The 21,533-nt window shown below is 45.0% G+C and overlaps 1 protein-coding gene across 3 annotated transcripts in view; it reads right to left on the reverse strand.

Moving 5' to 3' along the window:
* The window catches only part of drp2 (dystrophin related protein 2), a 112,901-nt gene that overhangs the window by 24,910 nt on the left and 66,458 nt on the right, over positions 1-21,533 (reverse strand). For all 3 annotated transcript variants that reach the window (XM_078100621.1, XM_040173951.2, XM_078100620.1), the window contains 7 exons: positions 15,948-16,104; positions 8,762-8,882; positions 8,194-8,305; positions 7,152-7,308; positions 6,064-6,210; positions 2,186-2,264; positions 976-1,036 (listed from right to left, as the gene is read on the reverse strand). In XM_078100621.1, coding sequence (XP_077956747.1) covers positions 976-1,036; positions 2,186-2,264; positions 6,064-6,210; positions 7,152-7,308; positions 8,194-8,305; positions 8,762-8,882; positions 15,948-16,104 — 834 coding nt within the window. The remainder of the gene's footprint in view (positions 1-975; positions 1,037-2,185; positions 2,265-6,063; positions 6,211-7,151; positions 7,309-8,193; positions 8,306-8,761; positions 8,883-15,947; positions 16,105-21,533) is intronic.

A 21,533-nucleotide genomic window follows, 5' to 3' on the forward strand; every position in this document is an offset into this window, starting at 1 on the left:
AGCAAAAATGCATGCCAGCACCCAGGAGCATTTAAGGGCAGCAGTCATGGCTTCACCTGCACCAGCGCTCGTTGATTTGTACCCTATATAGTGCTACTCAGATACAGTTGGTAGAGTAATACAGCCAATAAAGACTTAAGGAGCAGGTGCTTGCACAGTTAAATACACACACAAATGCACCCTCCTGTTGCTATGAACACACACCTTCACACACTCAATAGTAATGAGTAGGCAAATAAATGATTACACAAGCAAATAGGTTTCGCAGTGGCTCAATGGAGATGTTGAATCTTTTGGTATGTATCTACTTTCTGGGGTTAGCGCTGTACAAATGTTCAGGCAAAGAGAGATCTTGAAATTGTGAAGCAAGAAGTGCTTAAAATTGAGCTGTATTTTGCAGTTTGGGATGTGATTTGATTCAAGGCATGGAGCTGGTGGCCTTTGAATTGCTCCTATTTCTGATATTTTCAGTGATTTAAATACTTTACGTCTGGTGCTTTGCCCACCGTTTTCCTGCATGGGAAGGTAGCCAAGCCCATCAGAGGTTTGAAAGCAGGAAATTCTCAATACAATGGTCAATAACTGTTATATCAGTTAAGTGTTAAGGTCTCCAAGCAACTGCTACCCCAAGTTATGTCAATTACAACTGATACGTCCCTTACCACTGATTTGCTGGTTAGGCGTAAGGGAAACCCGCAAACATCAACACGATGTAAAACCGAATTAAGGAAATGAAAAAAACAAATGGCAAATCAGACACTATGGCTGGTAATCCTTAATGGCACCAACGTTGTGATAGATTGAATCCCCACATGGAGCAAAATGACCTTATGTTTCATTAGAGGTTTAGAGTGAAGTCAAGTCAAACACACAGCACAACGCTCATCCTCATTGTCAAAAACTCCCAAACGCAGTGCAGCCAAAGCACACAGATTCCACTTCCCAGGCAGAAGCTGAGCCTGAACTCGCACTTACTTGATGTAGTAGGGCACTTTGTTGGGGGAAATGGCACGCTCCCACGGCACCTGCACCGAACCTGCGCAAACACACAGAAATCAAGTCGCTTTGGCGGCCGGCAGGTGACGGGAAGCCATCGTGCACTTTCTCAGCCTACGACCCTCAAGGGACACGTCTGTTGTGTCGGTCCGTTTGGCACGGCCGGACACAACACGGCACCCAGAGGAGTCGGGGGAGACGGGGGTGACTGTAGCGTTTAAACCGGCCTCCCCGGACTGAACCACAGGGGGTCCAACGGAGGATCAAAGAAGACAGACTGCCCCCGGAAGAAGCACGAGGCACACGTGCTCACGCCAGTCATTGTCCATTGTTGTATCTCAACGTGGCACCATGCAGACGTGTGCGTCGCTGCGACTGTGAACTCAAAGGCTGAAGTATTCATGAAGTATTCTGAAGCACGTTGACACATCAATGCAAAAGTAGCATTTTACTGTTGTAAGTGCTCCAGGTGGAGTTGGTTAAAATTACTTCATTCTTCAGTTCACAACTAAAGTACCTCACAGTATACTGTACTTAAGTAAATGCACACTATAACATCCATCTATGTGATATAAGTGCAATAATGTGCTATTTCAAACGGCGCGCTGAAATAAATACACGCTGATGCATAAAGAATCCACAGAAACGCAGCGCGGTGGGCTGAAGCCCCAGTGTGGCATCTCTGAGCCGGCGCGACAGCGGTAAAAGCAGGATGTGGTTTGGTGAGGACCACGAAAGCACACGAGCGCACACGTTGCTTCAGATGCACTCACGTAGAGGGCCCTTTGACGCAAATCAGTTTAAATTAGATTGAAAAAAAGAAGAAATAAAAGCCCTCCTGCTTCATCGCTCTGGCCTTTGAAGAGCAGGAGGTAAAAAAAAAAAAAGGAGAGCAAGACTTCACGAATATGCATCTCTGCTCAAATTAAGGCGGATCCGATGAGCATCGCTGGGGATGTTTATCACGACGGTGCGATGGGCCTGATGAATCCTGTCAGCTCCACCTCCAACCCAAATACACACGCAAATACGCATCGTGTTTTACAGCATTATCGAGGCAGAAGAGCACCTAACTTTTTTTTTTATCCCCCCTCCGCCCCCCCCTGCAACACCCTGAGAGTGTCTTGTGGCAGAGCACGGCGCAGTTTGGTGCAGGTATAAAGTACAAATAGCGGCAAAGGACTCTTACTGGAAAGGAAGTGCTGCGATCCGGGGCCAAAGTCTCTGTGTGCATCCTGGAGCTGCTTCAGCCGCTCCTCTATGGAAGCCTGAAGAAAACACACACACACACACACACGCAGGGTTAAATCAAAGGGAATCCTACGTTAGATCTACCTATGAGACAAATCCCCCAAAGAAAGCAAGATACGCACACAGAACACCTGCTTCTCTTCCATTAGTTAACTACGGAATATAAATGATCTCTTTTTCCTCTGCTGGTCCTCTTGGAGGACTTTGAAAGCCTTTGAAGAGCAGCAGGTAGGACATGAAGACAGAGATTACCCGGTGAGATATTTTCGTTGAAATGAGGTCAACGGAACCTGCTTTGTAATGTCACGGTGGAAAAGATGAAGAGATGATGACACGAAGAGAGGAAAGGATGAGTTGCAAAGCCTCACGTGTTGCACCAATAACCGGAGAGAGACGAGTTCCTAAAAGCATTTCATATCAGTTACTGTATGTTTCCCACCGAATGGGATTTAGCCTTCTTAATCCTGCTTCATTTGAAGTGTATTGGATTTGGCACATGAATTGTTGTCAGCTGGATGTTTGGGAAACTAAATCCTCTCTCGGTGAGGTAGAGCGACAGATGAAGAACGGAAGAGAGAGGCGATCAGACTTTAAAGACGTGCAAAGACAACACGTCTTAATGTGTAAAGCTGGCATTCCTCTGCTCACACATGTCACTACTCCTTCAGCAGTGAAACAGAACAATACAATCTGGAGCGTGATTTTTATCGCCGCGATGTCACCGCCAACTGTGCGGTGTTGTACAATCTATTTGTTGTACGGGCAATTTGAGTACCCATAAGGAAGACGAATGGCTGAATTATCCGTGATCGACAAAGATTAAGCAAACCAAATTTGGAAAAAACATTTTTTGCAAAGCGGCCCAAATCAACAGGCCTGAGGATGGTGATGGGATCTATCATTTCTCCTGTTAATTAAGAGAAATGGAACACAGAGGGAGACAAAGAAAAACGGCCCCTCCAATCTGTTTACTTTCACAGTGAACGATAGCGGCTCAGTGCATCTTATTGGGTTAAAATGAGTTCATGTGGAAAAGCAGAGAGAGAGAGAGAGAGAGAGAGAGAGCGGATCGATGAGGCAGGGCGGCTCAAAGAAGTGTGTTTCTCTCGAAAACATTGGAAAGCACCTGCCTCGTCGTACGTCTCTTGGGCTTTAACATCACAGACATTCAGCGAACAATCCAGTATCTGAAAGACGAATATCTGGATAATGAAAGGCTTCTTAACAGCGTTGATCATCGGGGGGGCGATTAGATGCTTGCTTCTTGCATCAAAGACCAGAGGACACACTACAGACCGCCGCATAAAGGGCATCAAAGATTTAACAGAAATTGTGCCGTAAAAGACCATTTTCACGAGGACTCCTTTTTACCTCAAACATGAAAGGAAACGAATGAGGAGTCCTAATATACACGAGGCGGTGGGGACAATATGTGGAAGATGTCTGCGACTATTCAGACTCCAGAAAGTGTGGCATTGGACTTTAATGCACATCTGAGTATACTGATCAACACCACTTCAAATAAATCCCTTTAAAGGACCTCACTCAGGAGGAGTGGCGTTCAACCGGACACAAGCTGAGTCCAAAATCCATTCTAATTTAATGTTCCATACAGAAACATGGCTTTATGGTTTTAGCAGTTACATGTTATATGAAGCCACCGATTTGCACACACATAAAATGAAACAATGAATGTGAAATGTGAACTTAGATGTCTCAGATGTCAGACCTTTGGAAGCTATTAGCATCCAAACAACACCAAGAGCCACCAAGACAGATATATTCTGTAAGACCAATGCTTCTTTCGCTTCTTTTTCTATCAGCTGCTCCGATATTTCCTTTGTGCATTGAAAAGTATGAATCAACAGCACACATACAGATGTGTGTGACTGGTTTGAGTCAAACATTTCTTTGGTTTGTGTGGATTTGGAACAGCCGCGTTAGTTGCTCAAAGTCGCTAGGATACATCATCCGGGGACCATGAACTCCTGTATAAAGTTAAACGCTATTCTATCCAAAAACATTTAGACCAGCAATGCAATGAAAAACTAGAAACAACTAACCGATACTGAAATATTCCAATTTGACCTGTGATTCGTTTCTAAAAAACAGACCAATATCAATCTAAGGAAAATTGACAATAACTGTCAGTGAGCGGTGAATAAACAAAGTGTAAATTAGAAAATTATTCCCAGGAGTTGTTGCAGGGAAAGAAAATATCATCATGCTGCGACGGCAGCGAGAAACAAACGGGACGAGTGGCAATTAAAACGTAATGATGAGGCCATGAACTGCCGGCTGTGGAGAAGGTGTGTTGAAGGAGCTAATGTGCACTAGATAATGGATCCATACATTCAGCCCAGCACCGAGGAGAAGGAAGTCCACCTGAATGAGTGCAAGGCACTTCATCCTTGAAATTTAAATATCCATCCATCCATCCATCCATCGTCAAACCACTTATCCTGCACACAGGGTCGCGGGGGGGCTGGAGTCCATCCCAGCCAACTTCGGGCGATAGACAGGGTACATCCTGGATTGGTCGCCAGCCAATCGCAGGGCTACACAGAGACACACAACCATTCACACTCACATTCACACAACTACGGGCAATTTAAAGTCCCCAATTAACCTGATCCCCAGAGCATGTCTTTGGACTGTGGGAGGAAGCCGGAGAACCCGGAGAGAACCCACGCAGACACGGGGAGAACATGCAGACTCCGCACAGAAATGCCACTGGGCGAAATCAAACCCAGGACCTTCTTGCTGTGAGGCAACAGTGCTAACCACCACGCCACCGTGCCGCCGAAATTTAAATATTTATGTATTATTTATATTTATATGAATATTTAATCATGAATACATGGAAATAGCAAAAATGGGATTTATACAGCGACTCTACATGTAAACATTTAAATAATTTGATGTGATCAGTAGTTAACACGATGTGCCTTACATGCTCGTCTCCTTTAAGTGTGTTCATTCCAAAAGAAAAACTCAACTCGCCACAAACAACTGTTATAAAACAGATCCATAATGTGTGAATAGAAATGGATCCATATATATTTGCAATTAATCTGAATATTTTTAGCAGCTAAAATAATCTCTGTAAACCTCAGTCGCCCATACTGATGCCCGCCCTAATTCATATTAACCATTCTGCAGAAATATCACCGAATTCAATTTTAATCATTTTAAATACATTGTTTCTCTATTGTTCTCAATTTACTTTCATCCTGATGGGTTACACAACATAAGGCGATCCATTTGAACGGAACTGAGAGAAATGGAAATGTCCTGGAGTCCAGCCAGAGATATTTTGATCCAGTTAATAAAAAACTAAACAGTCTTTAATCCAATAAGAGCAAGAACACTACATGCTCTACAATGAAAAGATGAGCGAATCAGTTGCATTCTGTTCTGTTTTGGGGATACCGTCTTCATGTGCCTTCATTCAACAGCTGGCATTGAGGAGATGTGAGAGAAACGAGCGATGGGAAGAAACAATGAACACATGAGAGAAAGAAAGCTCCTCTCCGGACTTGTGTTGCAAACGATGATCGGAGCATCAACCCGCAGGCCACCATACTCGGCGTGGGTGTTTAATCTGCGTTCACATTTGAGCTAACTGGACCGTTATTGATTGTTCGCTTTGAAATGAAGCGCTTAGTTAAGAGGTTTTCAAGCTCTCCGAGAGCAACTGGAATCAGCTTGACACACGGAATCACTCTCGGATGTTCTCCCTGGAATTTGACTGCCGGAAAAGCTGCTGCTGAAAAGAAGTCAAACGGACAAAGCGAACCCGGCAGCGAACGCTACCTGAAGCACTTTCCATCTGCCGTTGAGATGCTCCAGGGCGCGGGCGTTCTCCATCGACAAATGGACATCGGAGATAGCCAGCTGGTGGGCCAGATCATTGATGTGCTTCATGCCCTCCTTCACTTGGGTTAGCTCCTCCTTAAATAACTGCAGGATCGAGAGAGAGAGAGAGAGGGAAGAAGCGGAACATCCGTCTGAGCTAACTGAGCTAACCAAATTAAATAAATGAGTGTCTGGGGAAATACTTTGTAGCAATTTATCAACATAAATCAAAGTGAAACAAATGTATGATGTTATCAGCCCTTTGATAGCCTGAAGTCACAAGTTTTTCAGGCATTGCTTCCACGCATCTTTTTCATAGGAGGTTGTGAATCCACGTAGAAGCATTCAAATATGTTCAAAATACATGATTGTTAACACAGTCGATTCACAGGCACGACGAGAAACGACGAGGCAACACAATGACAAGCAGAAGTATAACAAAATGCATCACTACCCTCAAATAGTTCATTCTGAAAATCAAAAAGAAATAAACAACTACTTCCTTTTTGCGTCATCTTCTTTAATGTGCGTGTCGGCTGCTTTTCTCAGCTGTGTGCTAGTAACAGAAAACGCTTTTAGTTTTGAACTGCTGATTGGAAAACAAGGTATTTGAAATGTCACTCTGGGATTCGTGACAGGCTCTGAAAGGGAAATAGTACTATTTTCTAATATTCTATAGACCGCATTGTGGAAAATAAGCCTTAGTTGCAGCGTTTATAATGTGTATTTGTGTCCCATTCGCATGCGTTCATCTGTGTGCAGATGTGAGTTGCCTGCCCTGAACACCAGGCTGAACATGTCTGACCGTGACATCATTATTCGAAATGGCCGACTTCTAATGAACAGCGCCACAAAAAATTACGTGCAGCAGCAGCCTCCTCGCCGCTCCATAATGACTGAACCAACGACCTGCCATTTTTCTAACAACCCCTATTCAACCGGGTTAATGCCATCCCGCCGCGTCAGTTTGAAGTGCCTCGTCCTCGACAGATGGGCCCGAATGAGAGAGCTTTTTACGCGTAAAAGGCGCGGTTTGCTCGCGCTACCTTGGTGGCGTCGATGTGATCCTGCAGAGAGTCGATGAAGAGATCTCCGACGGGCTCCCAGGCGTCTCTCACCCCTTCGGCTTGCTCCAGGGCCACCGCCAGCTCTTCCATGGCTGCCTGCACCTGCAGTAGTCGCTCTAATGTGCGCTCCATGTGTCTGGGGTTGGGTTGAAAATGCAGTTCTTTACAGTTATGGAGTAATGCAAACAAATGCATGTTTCAACCTGCATACAGCATGCAAATACATCATTTCAGTAGAGCCGTACCCAAATTATTTCCTAATGCATGTTGTTTCATATTCAAAGGGCTTTTGCTTTGAAAACATGTTTAATATTCTAGTGAGCTCTGAATGTTCTTTCATTTAAAAGTTGAAGAATACAATTTCCTAATTGTTTCTGTCATGGATTCAATTTACCAGAGGTTGTAATAAGGTTATTGCAATTCGATCACATGTAATGTATTGCTTCACTCACAGGAAAAAATACCATTCAATATCAGAGCTTGAATAGCTGCAGGCATTTTGGAGAACAGATAACAGATTCTTTTTTCATTTAAATCCATTTATGAATAAATACGTTTTTATTTTTCTCGTTCCATATCAGATGTACTTAACAATGAAGATAATATACTTGAGAAAACAGTGTCCTGGCCAAGACAGCAACAGCACATTAGACTATTTTTTGTGATGTCTACATTAATAAAACAGGGACTCTTTCACCACAGGTCAGCGGACCATGACATTTAAATTAAATGATCCAGAAAAAAAACCCAACTCAGAAACCTTTTGGCAGCAGTTTCATGTGCACACAGAGTGGAAAATTAACTTAACTCCCCGATGACCTACAGAAAATATAATCACTCAAACTGGTCACAAAATGCTGGTTGAGGCGGAGAAAGTTTTAACTACTTTATACCGTTTGATAGCTTAGTCCATACGCTGAAGTCAACTATACGTTCTTCACAACTGCGCATGAATAAAAGTGCTTTCCACCACTGCAGGAACCACATTCAATCTGCGCACAGAGTAAGAGAAGAGTCTGACCTGTGGCGATCCACACAGCGTGCGGTCAACTTCTCCCACAGGTCGCTGGCCACGTTCGCCTGCTTCCACACCGAGCGGCTCACGTTTAAGATCCGTCGGCGTGGAGACACCTCTGCAGGGGGGGGGTGGGCAGAGGTTAGACAGGGCCGTGAAATAAAAGGGTGAAAGCATAGAAGGTGCAAAGGGGGAAGTGGAAGGGAAGATGGTGGAAGGAAGGAGTTGGACACATGAGGAGGAAAGAGGAAAGTAGAAACTGGTATTTCCCGAGAGGCGCTGAGAGAAAGAACTTTAAGAAAGAGGATGTGTCGGTGTGTGGAAAAAGCAGAGCTTGCTGTATTATTGATCTGAGCCCATGGTACAGCAGAGCTGGACCTAATTGGCCCCCGAACCGGACACTTTTCTTACACCCAGAGTGACACCAGAGGAGGGAACACTGCTAATATCGGTTAATGGTAGATTTCACCTGCATGAGTCAAATGAACTCCGCAGGGAGGCTCAGCAGAGGGAGGCTGTGAATATGATATTCAGGCCGGCGCAGCAGTCGGCACAGAGTACGAGGGGAGCAGACCTTTTCCATCGGTCAGGGTCTCCTCCGGCTCCTGGAAGGGATGCTGAGCCAGAAAGGCCTGGGCAGACTCCAAGACCGAGTAGATGAACGGCCCGCGAGACTTCACATCCTCCATGAATGCCTGCCGGGGGGACAAACACAGAGCGGGAAGTATTTCTAAGTGGAAGAAAATGCTGCTGAGGAGCGCGAGCTGGAGGCGAGGCTGAATGTGTGTTTACAACTCAAACGAGACTAATGTCTCATTTGAGTTGTAAACACAAAAATGTTTTGCTTTTTCAAAAATTGTAAATTGGATATTCTTGCATTTGGGTTGTTGTTACAGTAGGTCAGTCGTGACATTTTATTGACTGAAAGCTTAATAATTCATAAAAATTTGTCATAGTTTCATGGCGACTCCTACAGGTAGAAAACAAAAAGTCATTGTTACATTCTAGAGCCTTGAAGAGAAAACCAGACAAACAGCCCTAAACTACATTTATCTTTTATTGTCAGTGATTCGTCCAAGGACACATGGATTTGAGTTTGTTGACCCATTGCCAAATATTCCTTTTAGAAAAGCAGACATTGGGGGATCCTTCATCGAGAAAAAAAAAAAAGTTACAGATTAAATGCTAAAAGAATTCCTAGTTAGAAATGAGAATAAAGTCAGAAAACTATCCACAATAATAATGAATTCCTACCCGCATCAGAGGGCAAACACTTCTGCTTACTATTGATTTTGTATTGTGTGGAGTCACTAAACAACTACTCATACAGTAGCTGCTGTGTGGGGAAATGCACAACCGATAAGGAACCCAAAGCTATATTTTAGATATACAGAAAAAGGATACAGTTCATGAGAAGTGAAGCATGGGCAGGAAAATAGGGAAACTGTGTGGATGCGAGAAGTTTACACATGTCAGTTCAGTTCTGTACGTTACGCCAAAGCATTTGGACAGTATGCAACTTGTTTTATAGATTACATTCTTGCCGTGTTGCGCTTTGTCTCTATAATCTACGGGTCAAAGAAAAGGCTCTATAGCGAAGAATTGTCTGAGTGTATTTATTCAAGCCGGGGACTCTTTTATCATGTTGAACGTGTTATTCCTTCTATCTAAAAGTTAAAACAGGTTCCATTTAAGAAGACAGCGAACACACAAACCCACACACACCCACACAGAGAAGAAACGGCATTCATGAGGGAAAATGCGTTTGACTGCATCGGTTAAAGAGGAATCACTGAGCGCGCACACACACACACACACACACACACACACACACACACACACAGCGTGGATCAACTGAGTGAGATTGCATGACTGTCCGCCTGCACTCAGAGCCCAGGGCACTATTGGACCACTGGGAGTACTGGTCAGCTCGACGCCACACACAGAACAGCTAATTAGCTGCAGAGCCCAGCTCAAGTAGACACACACACACACACACACACACACACACACAGGACACTGTGCAGACCCCCAGAGCCCTGAAGGAAGCCGGAGCGTCAACCTTCCTCATTCGTCCACACTAATGTCCGTTCTGTGCGAAGCCCCTCTGCAGGTGTGTGAATTAATGCCAGCTCTCTATCCTCCTGCGCCAACAAGAGATTACAATTTTAGCTGGAAAATGGCCACTGCTAGCCGGGAATCAGCCGCGTGAAACAGCAGCAAACACCAGCCGGCGCTGAGCAAACATACAAAAGTGAAAAGCGGGGAGCTGCGGCGCAGGATGAACTTCCCGCTGCAACAGGAAAGTCCCTCTCTGATCACAAACCCATTCCCCTTTTCTCCTCACATAACGGCTCTCTTTACCATCCCCACACTCCATTTAGCTGCTATGCTGCCCAAAGATGAGCTGAGCTACGGATTCCCTGAGCCAGCTGTCATGTTGAAACTTTAATTCCAGCTAAATTTCACACTCGGAGGCTTCATCTATGGTTGAAGGAACATTACGAGTGAAGCCTTCAGATCAGATTAAGATTCATTATGCATGGGGGTGGAGAAAGTCAAGGGGGGGGGGGGTGGGGGGGGCTTCATGGAATCCATTTCATCTAAACATGTTGATGGCATTCCTATTACTCCTTCCAGTGTGATTCTAACTACACAAAGGAGGACATTATATTTCATGAGGCCCGTCGCAGGAGGCAGAGAAGATTCTGCTGCTGCAGATGCACAAAGTAATTCACCCAAACACACACACACACACACACACACGCACACAAACACACACACACACACACACACACACACAAGCAAGACTCTCAAAGACATACTTTATACTTCCCAGCCCAAATTCCCCTTTGTCCCCACTCTTAATAGACACACAACGAACATGCTCCCAAACCAACACACAGACACGCACACACACGCCGAACGCCGCACAGCCAGAAATCTTCCCACACTCGCAAACGGCATCAGAATAAATCCACTTAAGATCAATAATTCACATTTCTTAAAACGCTTTAATTCTCTATAGAAAACGAGGAAGCAATTTCCCTCTTTGCTTTGTCAGAAGAGTTTTAGAGCGACCAAACGAGGCAGTCCGAGGCATCCCAGATTCTAAAGGCGTGCTGTGGTGAAAATGGAACATTTTAGAGAAGAAGAACAGGAGGAAGAGGAGAGGAAAGCAGCAGAACGGCCTGTGCATCCTTAAGCAGCAGCTAGGAGGGGTATCTGAGAGGACGGGAAAAGCATATTGTGTGCATGAGAAAAGAAGCACGAGAAGGAGAAATAACGAGGCAGACTGAGGGGGATGAAACAAACTGCAGGACTGTGAATGCGTGAGAATACGTCCTGTTTCCTAGTGCGACCCGTCGGGACGGGAGTCACAGTGGGATTAAACGGGAGCCACGACGCTCTCGCTGTCGATTCGAGTCACCTTTCAAAGAGACGGCACAAACCGACAGCACCGAAAATTGGAGGAAAAAAAAATAAAAATTGGGACACTCTGATGTACTTACAGAACCAATTACGAGTAAGTGTGAATGTGGGTTACCGCGCGTGTGTGTGTGTGTGTGTGTGTGTGTGTGTAGGTGTGTGTGCGTCTGCATTGTCTGAACCAGTTCCAGCTGCTGTGATATATCACCCACAACTAACGTGATTTACCGCGATGTGAAAGAACATCCCAGGTCGCGTTTCCCCAAATACTTCCTTTCACACAGGACCAAGAACAGCACAACGTTTACCCTTTCACACACCCACTGACCTTTAAGTACGTTTGAATTAATACATCTTTTCTGGATGTAGACATCGCGGTGGCTCCGTGTGGATTCGTTTGAATAAGAGGAACAATACGATTTATCTCTGATAAGATTGAGCTACTGCGTCAGATTCTGCTGACGGTGCAGAGCTATTTGGGGCCCGAAGACGGGATCACACAAACACAAACACACGCGCACACAAACACACACCTGCCAGCTGGGGATTTCCTGTCTCGGGCCAACAACATGACGGTCTGCCGCCACACAGCTCACACGAGGCTATATATCAATTAAAAAAGGATTTCAGTGGAGAGGCTTTCCTGCCTTTTACAACATCCTTGGATTTTTTGTCCCGACAGTGGGAGCCTCTAACACACAAACGCCATTTATTTTCTTTTGATCTGCCCAATGAAACAATAAAGATGCTGATAATATCAAAACTTCCTCCAATTAGGCTGTCGGAGACGACTGCGTGCATTTAATGCCAGCGAGGGTTCAAAGCCGCTTCACTCATGACCTGTGCTTGCAGGGCTGGAAGAAGCTTCTTGTATGTTGGTCTGTGTTGCTGAAACAGTTAAACAGACATTTCTGCAGAATCAGTTTATAAGCAGTGAGGCAAATTATGATCCCGGGTTTTACAGAAAGTATTAATCCCCTGCCCTTAATATGAAGCCGTAAATATTTACTGCAAAGATAAACAAGCACTGATTTATGTCGTGATCAATAAGGCCTCTGAGTTTGGGAGCTTGTGTGTCCTTCTATCCACACAAGACCTTGAAGGGATTTACAGGCCATTTCAAATCACTGAACCACGAAGGAATTATCTGACAGGAGGAGGAGGAGGAGGAGGCTACTCTGTCAGCAACTCCTATTGAAGTTCCTTAAAGCCTTGAATTTCGTTATTATAAGAAATAAAATGTAAATTGAGAAGCATTTCCCATTAAAATGACAATCTGACCAAAAAGGCAGCAACAAGAACATCTCAAACAACCCCCGTACAATAATGATGACATCACAAGCAGTTGCAGGGATCAGATACCATCGTTAGTGATGAGGGATTGAAGTAGGGCAATGTGATGAGCGTGTGGACCTTTAGTTTCTTTGGCAAATTCTTCCAGTCGCTTGGAGATGAAAACTGGACTGAGAAACGGAAGGAAATGGTAAATATCGGTTAAAGATGATGACCAGTGAGTGGAAACGTGACAGGGTCTTACCAACGATAGTTTCATAGATTTCCACTTATACCAGTGGATTAACGGGTTAATATGGAGGGTTAACCAGAGAGTACATGTCGCCGTGACGACGATGAAAGCAACGCCAATGAAGACGCGATATCGCTGTGGTTCATCACATCTAGTTTATTCAGAGAGTTTACACATTACATCACCTCTAAGAAGTCTAAGATGGGAAGGACTGTTATTTTAACCAGGATGTGCTTTGCCAGGTGGGTAAACGAGGCTTTGTCACGGTAAAGAAAACTCTTGACATGCAGGTGAAAGCCAGCGTTTATGTCGATTTTGAATAACGGCGGCCCTGGAATGGACTTTCTCTGATTTGACATAGCCAGATGTTATTAGTATAGTTATTAAATGAGTATGTTAGATCAATAACTGCAATAGGACTCAAACATAAGTTATATAAGTCACTTAATTACTGTACACATGACATCCTGCCGCACGGAAAGGGAAGGACGCTTAAACCTTCCTTGATGGATTTCTTCCATATTTTCTCCCCGATGAAGGTTTTTTTCTCCTGTCAGGGCGTTTACGAACAGAGGATGTAGAGAAAACCCTGTGAGGCAACTCACATTGATTATGCACCATATAAAATGATGGTTGAGATGTTATGAACTGTGATGATTCGAGTGTATTAGCGATTAGATGACGATGATCTTATGCATGTTATGTTTACACGAAGAGGCTTTTGATTAAACGTTGATTAATTGTATTGTAATGTTAAGTGAATAGGGACGGGTCAGGCCAGTGAGGGATTTCAGATGCGGCCATCAGATGAAGCCAACGTACAGAGTCGTAAATGCCCGGAGGCAGGAAGGAAATTCAACGTGGGAGGAGCTGCCAATCACACACGACCACAACACGCGGACAAACCCTGCGAGATTCCAAACGCTCTGCTGGAGAACCTGTATTGATGGTCTTATTATACAAGTCTAGGGGGATTCTCTATTTCGCAAAATATTTAAATATTCACACTGCATTCTCACTTTCACTGGAGCTGCATTGCTTCTATTAGTTATTTAATTCCTTTTCGTTTTTCAAATTGGGCCATTTGACTCCGTTTGACTCCTTGTCTCCTGCCGGGCGGCGGAGAGAGAGCGATTCCTTTGTTCAGAGAGGTTCTAACCCCACATAAGCCATCCGAGACCAACCTCTGAAATGTATTTTTTCTTGTCGAGCAGAACGATAGCGGCCGCAGAGTCAAAGCCCTTTGCAAGGTCAACTAACAAAGCCGCACACACTACTCTGTGTAGTTGGACTTTCAGTGGCACGTATGGAAAGAGGAGTGACAGCGGCCGATTTCCAGCCTTTGGGGGATACACAGGTCTGAAAAAAAAGAGGCGGAGCAGATAAGTGATGGGGTTCGGAGGATGTGGACGGCTCACTTAAGGCAAAAGGGGATCGAGTCCAATGCGGCTGAAATACGAGGATCCAGTTGAGCACCTCAATCTCCTGTGCTGAACGGAGGCAGAAGGCTGGGGGGGCGGGGGGGTGTGCTCGGTGCTGAGTCAGCGGGATTGACAGATGAGAGGACGCGTAGCAGCTGCAAAGGCGGAACTCGGCTTGACAAAATGTTTTGTTTATAACTATTTCATATAGTGAGAAAGGCGACATCAGATAAAAATGCTTGTTCGTAGCCTTTGTTCCTCACACATACCATAATGAGAAAGTTAATCCTCACGCTGCTCACTGGGAAACAACACTTTCATTGTATTGTCATTGGATTAAAAAAAAAAAAGTGTTGTCCTTTGCCCTGATACAAATATAGAGCTAGACCAGAGTCAGATTTCATGAATAGACACACACAATATTTTTAGAATCTAAATGACTCATTTGTGTAGTGAGAAAATAATCCACAGATTAATCGAATTGCCACCCTAATTTAGTCAAATGTGCAAACTCATTCCTGTTTACCTGAGGCTGGTTCTGTGTGCACGAGGAAATCATGAATGGATAATGAGAGTCATTTTCTCTCAATGAAAAACAAAGCCTCCTTGATGCTTATGCATTACAAATTTCCAAAAATGAACGGAAAAAGACGCAGCACAGCTTGATGTTCCTCGGGCTCAGGAACTCCAACGGGGGACTCGTGGCTGCTAGTCATCAATTTCACCCGGACAGACTTCACGCTCTAAGCGTTTAGAACTGTAGTTAAATGCATTTATTTTTCTACGGCGTCTTTGCACTTGGTCCCCGGCGCTCCAACGCACACTCGCAGTGCTCAGAGGTCCAACTTCATCAATAGCAACAGCTGAAACTGGGAGGAAGCAGTCGAGTATTGATTCAGGCTGGTTCAAAAGAATTCAGCTTATACCAATTTTTTGTGGTATTTGTAAACTCTGTTTTCTGCAAACACCTCTGAAAGACCACACAGCTCACGATACCCCCGCTGCTCCTCATGTCATTTTACCATGTTAACCTTCTCCGGCAACAACAACAAATTCAACCACTTACCACCCACCTCCTCCTTCTCCTCCTCCTCCTCCTCCTCCTCCACCTCCTCCTCCACCTCCTCCCCGCCCCCGGCCTCTGGCATCTCAATGACCTTAGGTGCACCCTCCATAGATGTGTATACACCGCTCCAGCATGAGTGCACGTACAGGACGTTAAAGGGCACTGCACTGTAGTATGACAGCATTGTTTTCAGTACATTTGTTTTTTTCGTGCGGGTTGTGTGGAGGGACGCAGCGCGGATATCGATTCACCCTCGGGCAGGATAAAGACTTGCATCAGTGCAATACCCGCACTAAAGAGCCATCACAACCCACTTTACCTGATGGAACTCCCTCTGGTGCTGCACGGCCCCCGCGTCGCCTCCTATGGGCAGCTGCTCCGACAGCTCCTCGTCCTTGGCTGTGAGCCATTCTATGATCTCCTGCAGGGAGAGCTGCAGCTTCCCGCTGCTGTCGGAGAAGGCCTCCAGCCGCACCCTGTCAACAAACACACAAACACACAGAGTTAGACTCAGTGTTTGTTCCAACCATCCATAATGTGGAGACAGTATTCGCTTTTTTAAACATCTAAAATGCAACATTTAATCAACCTCTGAAGTTACCTTTATTTCTAATTGAGTAATGATGCGTTGGAGCTCAAAGGAGAAAGCGGAATACAAACAGGCATTTGTTTTTTATATCTCAAACAGAAACATCCTTCACGCTGTGTCGTATTCAACTGTGTTTTACGGAAGAACTTGTTGTCCCTTCAGTCTTCACTGTTCTTAATTTGGGCAAAAGTGGCAGACGTCAAACTGTCAGAAGACGCATTGCGGACCGCGTTACGAGGTTAACGAGTTTTCATCGAAGGCCACGACTTCACCTTGAAAGAATCAGCAAGTAGCATTTCAATTTGTAACACCTCAATAATCATTTCCCTCTGCACAACTCTGCAGCAGAATGCTGTATTTTAACGCAGTCATGATATTTGAACCAGCATGAGCCGGTGATAATGACGGTAAATTGCAATTAATTGACCATCAAATTGTTTAAATGTAATTATAATAATGGACTATTTAATACTTACTTGTTTAATTAGTTATTATGGAAAGTAAATTGTCAACCATTGAAGATTATTTTACAAATCAGGCATCCATATATATACATTTTTGTAATTTAGATGTTTGGTTCCCAAAGGTCAGCAAGCAGGTGCATGCTGATATTTCGGCTAAATTTTGCATTTACAAGCTCCTGGAACAGCGTAAAACAACAAAGTCACATCAGAACAAGCACTTACTGGGTGGCGAGAGTAAACCAGGAACAAATAATGCAGCATTTATCCGCCTGCCAGGAGTTTGAGGCAACTATTCCATGTCTCCAGAGGCACAGTTGGCACTGGGGGGGGTGAGGGGGGAAAAGCGTGGGGGAAAGTGCCCCTGTGCTTAAATTACACACCAGAAGCCAGCAACCAGGTAACATTTTTCTTGTTATCACAATTCGCCAGCGCTGTCACATCAAGAGACGACGCGTGAGTGAGGAAGAGAAAGAGACCGTCTAAGTGCCGCTGCTCACGACCATGGATGAGAGAAAGAAATTAAAGTGGACTGAGATTCAGAGGAGAGCGAAAGTGAAGTCGGAGGAACGCATTAAAGAAATCTGAATGTAGACGAGCACAACAATCACAATTTTGCAAAACATAAGTTTAATAAAAAGAGGAGTCCAAGAAAACACTCCACCGTTATCACGCCACCATCAGCAACGCAACGTTGGCAGATGTGAAGCAATTTGAGACTGGAAATTGGCCCCGATGAGTTCTGACACATGAGGGATCAGTAATCACGTCGAGGAGGCGAGCGCGAGGGGAGGAAAGGACGTTGAGGAAGGAAAGATTGAACGGTGAAATCAAGCCCGTAAAGTGTCTCTGTTCAACCCCGCGGGCCGCGCTGCCCCCCCCCCCTGGCCTCCGCGCTGCCCCCTCCGGCTCAGCGACCCAAAACAGGCCTCCGACTCCACGCACAGCAACACAACGACGCACGCGAAGCATGACCCACTGATACAAGCGAGTGAGGCCATCTGTCAAAGGGTGAGCCTGGCACTTTAGCAGAGGAGTTTTTAAAGTGCTTCAAACAAAAAGGTTCACACACACACACACACACACACACACACACACACAAACAGCACACAGAACACTTAGGCTCTCCTGCTTCCATTGAAGACGCAGAGGGGGAAACAAATAGCAGGCTGTCTGAACTGTGTCGGATACGTTGTGACATGACGGATGCTGCCAAGAACAATTCTCGCCCTGCTAAGCTGAGAGTGTGTCAGGGGGGGGCTAAAGGTTTTCCAGTAGATGAGGCTCAGTGAAGCTATTTTAATCTCCAGTGGAAGCATCATGTCAATGTAAGGGCTATTTATGGGCCAAGTACCGCTGCGTTAGAGAGGGAGGCGCGTCCGTGCTGAAGTGGAAACAGGAAAGCGTGCTCCTCTCTCGAGGATGAAGGGCCGTTTGAGATGGACATTAATCCATTTTTGTGGGCAGCGGCAACAAGGTGTTAACACAAGGCTGACCTATTACCTGAAGTTAATAAGGTGAGTAAGGTGGCAAACTGCTGCCCCTTTGAAAATCCAGATGATCGATAGAAGTTGGCCTCTCTTTAGGCTCCGTGTTGGTCTCTTATTTCCTGAGGGAAGTGTGATGCGTCGTGCCAAAACAACATCGACGAGATCACTGTGAGCAGCGCCGCTCATATTAGCACATCAACAGTAAAAAGGGTCAGACAGTGATTTTCCACTGAAAACCACACACAGTCAGGAGGAAAATGTATGCAGATACTGTCCGTCTTGTAATGACAGTCACCCAGTGGAACAGCGAGGCTTATCGTGTGTTTTTCAGGTATTCGGGTCAGTCTCTTGCCAATGTCAAAGAAGGTCGGTACAAAAGGTTTAATTAGATGCTGGATGACTTGACAGGACAAATTCGACAGGCGGAGTCATCGGTCGCCATCAAGTATAGGAGAGACATCCGCTCTCAACAGGAACGTCTGTACGGGGACAATAACCCTAAATGTCACAATAAACATTGTAGACTATTTAATTTCCTGGATTGGCTTCGTGCTGAGGATGAACTGACATCAGCTATCGGCTCACACGGCCGGTAGCTGTGGATGAGAATCATCATGTTTTGTGTGTAAATATTAAGGATGTCGTCGTTTGGAAAACCAAATGAGTTTTACAGTAAGTGTTTTCAGGGGGTTGGGAAACTCTATTGAATGCTAATAACTTTTCCCATTCCTGGACAGTTAAACCTCCCAGTGAATAAAATGGTCAAACAGAAATCCCACTCCCCAATCAGTCAGAGAGATTACCGAGAGAGTCTTAACGCTGGGCCCAATGACTAATTAATGCACGGGCGGTAGGAGGAGAGCTTCTTCGTGTTGCCTCGGGGCCCCGAGAAGCTCTGAGCACGGCCCCGCTGCTATCTGCTGTCTCCCCCCTCTCGCTGCCTAATGAGAAGTTCAGCAACACGAAAGAGAAATGAGCGTTAGCGGGCTTTCTGTTGTGTTGTTGTTGCGTTGTGTCACCACAGAGAGGAATAATATAGAAAACAGGCAGATAATACTGTAGAAATACCATGCATCTTTATCTTTACCATGCAATTATACTACATCACTTGTCATACGTAGATATCATTTCGGACACGGTAAAATAACAGTTTTGTTTAAATAGTTATATTTGCAGCAACGTTTGCTAACCCTCCCCTGTGCTGAGCTGGACAATGTCAGCAGAACAAAAGGTTCAGACTGTAGAAATGCAAACGAAAACTAGATCTGATGACCACAGATGGTGAAGATCTCAAATCTATTTTGGCAATTGTGCACTGCGTTTAGTTGTTGATGTGCTACCACCATACACGCCGATAGACCAATAGACCTTCAGAGGTGTGGACCAAAGGTTAGAGAGTCCCTCTGGTTCAGGTTCAGACCTACAGCGTGCACGGACATGTTTTTCTGTCTGTGGATCAGTGTCACAACACGGCAACTCGTATGTAGTTTGATATGTTTTCAGCTAACTCTATTGTGCTCAGGGTAGCCTTGGCTTTGGCTTTCCTGATGCGCAGAGACACACGAGCCCAAAAGACGGACGCTTTAATCAAAGTGACAGCACGTACAGCAGGTTACTCGGTTCGCTCTCAGCGGAGGCAGCTTCCTCCCTCAGCTGTTGTTTTTGAATGAACCCACTGTGAGGCTGCTGCATCACCCGGTGGTCTCGAATGGCAGCAGAAGGTTGCTACAATACTTCAGTTAAATTATCAATAAATAATGTGGCCTGATGGCCGCGAACTGCAAAGCAGCATGTGCGTGTCTGCCCAAACGTCTCCCGGGTTTCTCACTCGTTTTCTCACTGCTTTTTTTCTTTTCCTGCACTGTAGGGGCTGCGCGTGTCGCGTGTGATGCATTGTGGGATTCCTCGCGTGGTCGAGGAGTTGACTAATGTCTCGCCTCCGGCGTCTCTTCCAACGGCTACATTACTGAGGTTTGTCGGACACGCATTCGTCGAGAACGAGAGCGTGCCGGCCAGGGGGGGCGTTCCCAAAGACGTTTGAAGATTTACAGCTGCGGATGCTCCTGTTGCTCCTCTTCCTCACAACTGTGCATGGAGATGCTGCACAGGGTTGGAAAATATAAAATGCTGATTCACATGCACGCATGCATAGCCAGTGAACGGGCAGTGCTCAACTCTGGAACAGAAAAGAGATGGGAACAAGTTGTCCTCCTGTGTATGATAGTGACTCACTGCTGTCATTTACCCACGTTGAAGCCCCCCCCCGCGGGAATCACGAGCTCCTCCACATCACACTCGCACTCAGGAGGCAATTTGCTGACACAGATTCTTGATTGTCTGCAGCGATTCGTACCTCACTTACAGTGAGCACCCACATGCCATCAGTGTGTTTCTGCTTGAAGAGATTCACGTAACAATAAGAGAACTGGGACGCAAATGAAACGTGCAGTAAATGAATGCCGACCAATTTAATTGCTCTGTCAAATGCAGAAACACGGACGCGTGGACGCAAAGAGCCCGTGACGTGACATAGATTAAAGCCAATTATTTTACTGATTATATGCTTTGCTTGTTTGTTGTGTGTCTAATTATTAATTAATTCTGAATAAGCAGTTCATTAATGTAGCGAAGTGGAGGCCACATTTGTGTGTTTGATTTCCTTTGGGGTGTTGAGACCTCGTGTTGAAACGTGTAAGTTGTTGGTAACGTTTACTTTCTCAGGCCAAACCCGCTATTGTTTGCATCACGTTGCTTTAAACAAGTTAGTTGTTGGATATTCGATGGTTAACATTAGTACATCTTATGATTTATAGCAGAGTAGGAATTAAAGAAAAAACAGTCAATAAATCAGCTGCTGGTGGGAGATCCAGCAAGCAGCTCTCACACACGTCGTTGTGTCTTTCCCCTTGTCAAGACGTCTCCGCAGAGGGTCGAAGATACAAACCGTCGCTAATTAGTCTTTGACATCAACACGGAGTGTAATTGATATGAACTCATTAATATTTGCTTCCAGTCATCGCGGTCATTTGTTTTTGGAAAGGTGAAATCGTTTAATTTTCACCGGCAGGAGTTCAGATTAATTAAACCTCGGGCTGCAGGTATCATTCGTGTTTCTGTGTTTCACAGGTAGATTTTTTTTTTAATTGTTTTCTGCGTGAAGAATACCAGATCAGAGAAAGGCAACCGAGTGTAAGTCCGTGTGTAAGTGCCTTTGCAGATGTATCTCCATTTTTAAACGTGTATTTTTTTATCCTAAATATCAAATACTGTACGCTGCTTTCACCTTGAAGCCAATAAGCCATTATTAATACCTTTATTATCGTCAGTTAACAACTACATCTATTGTAGCTACTGTTTTATTATGC

Source organism: Gasterosteus aculeatus, chromosome 4, assembly GCF_964276395.1.
Source record: "Gasterosteus aculeatus chromosome 4, fGasAcu3.hap1.1, whole genome shotgun sequence".
NCBI classification, from domain to species: Eukaryota; Metazoa; Chordata; class Actinopteri; order Perciformes; family Gasterosteidae; genus Gasterosteus; species Gasterosteus aculeatus.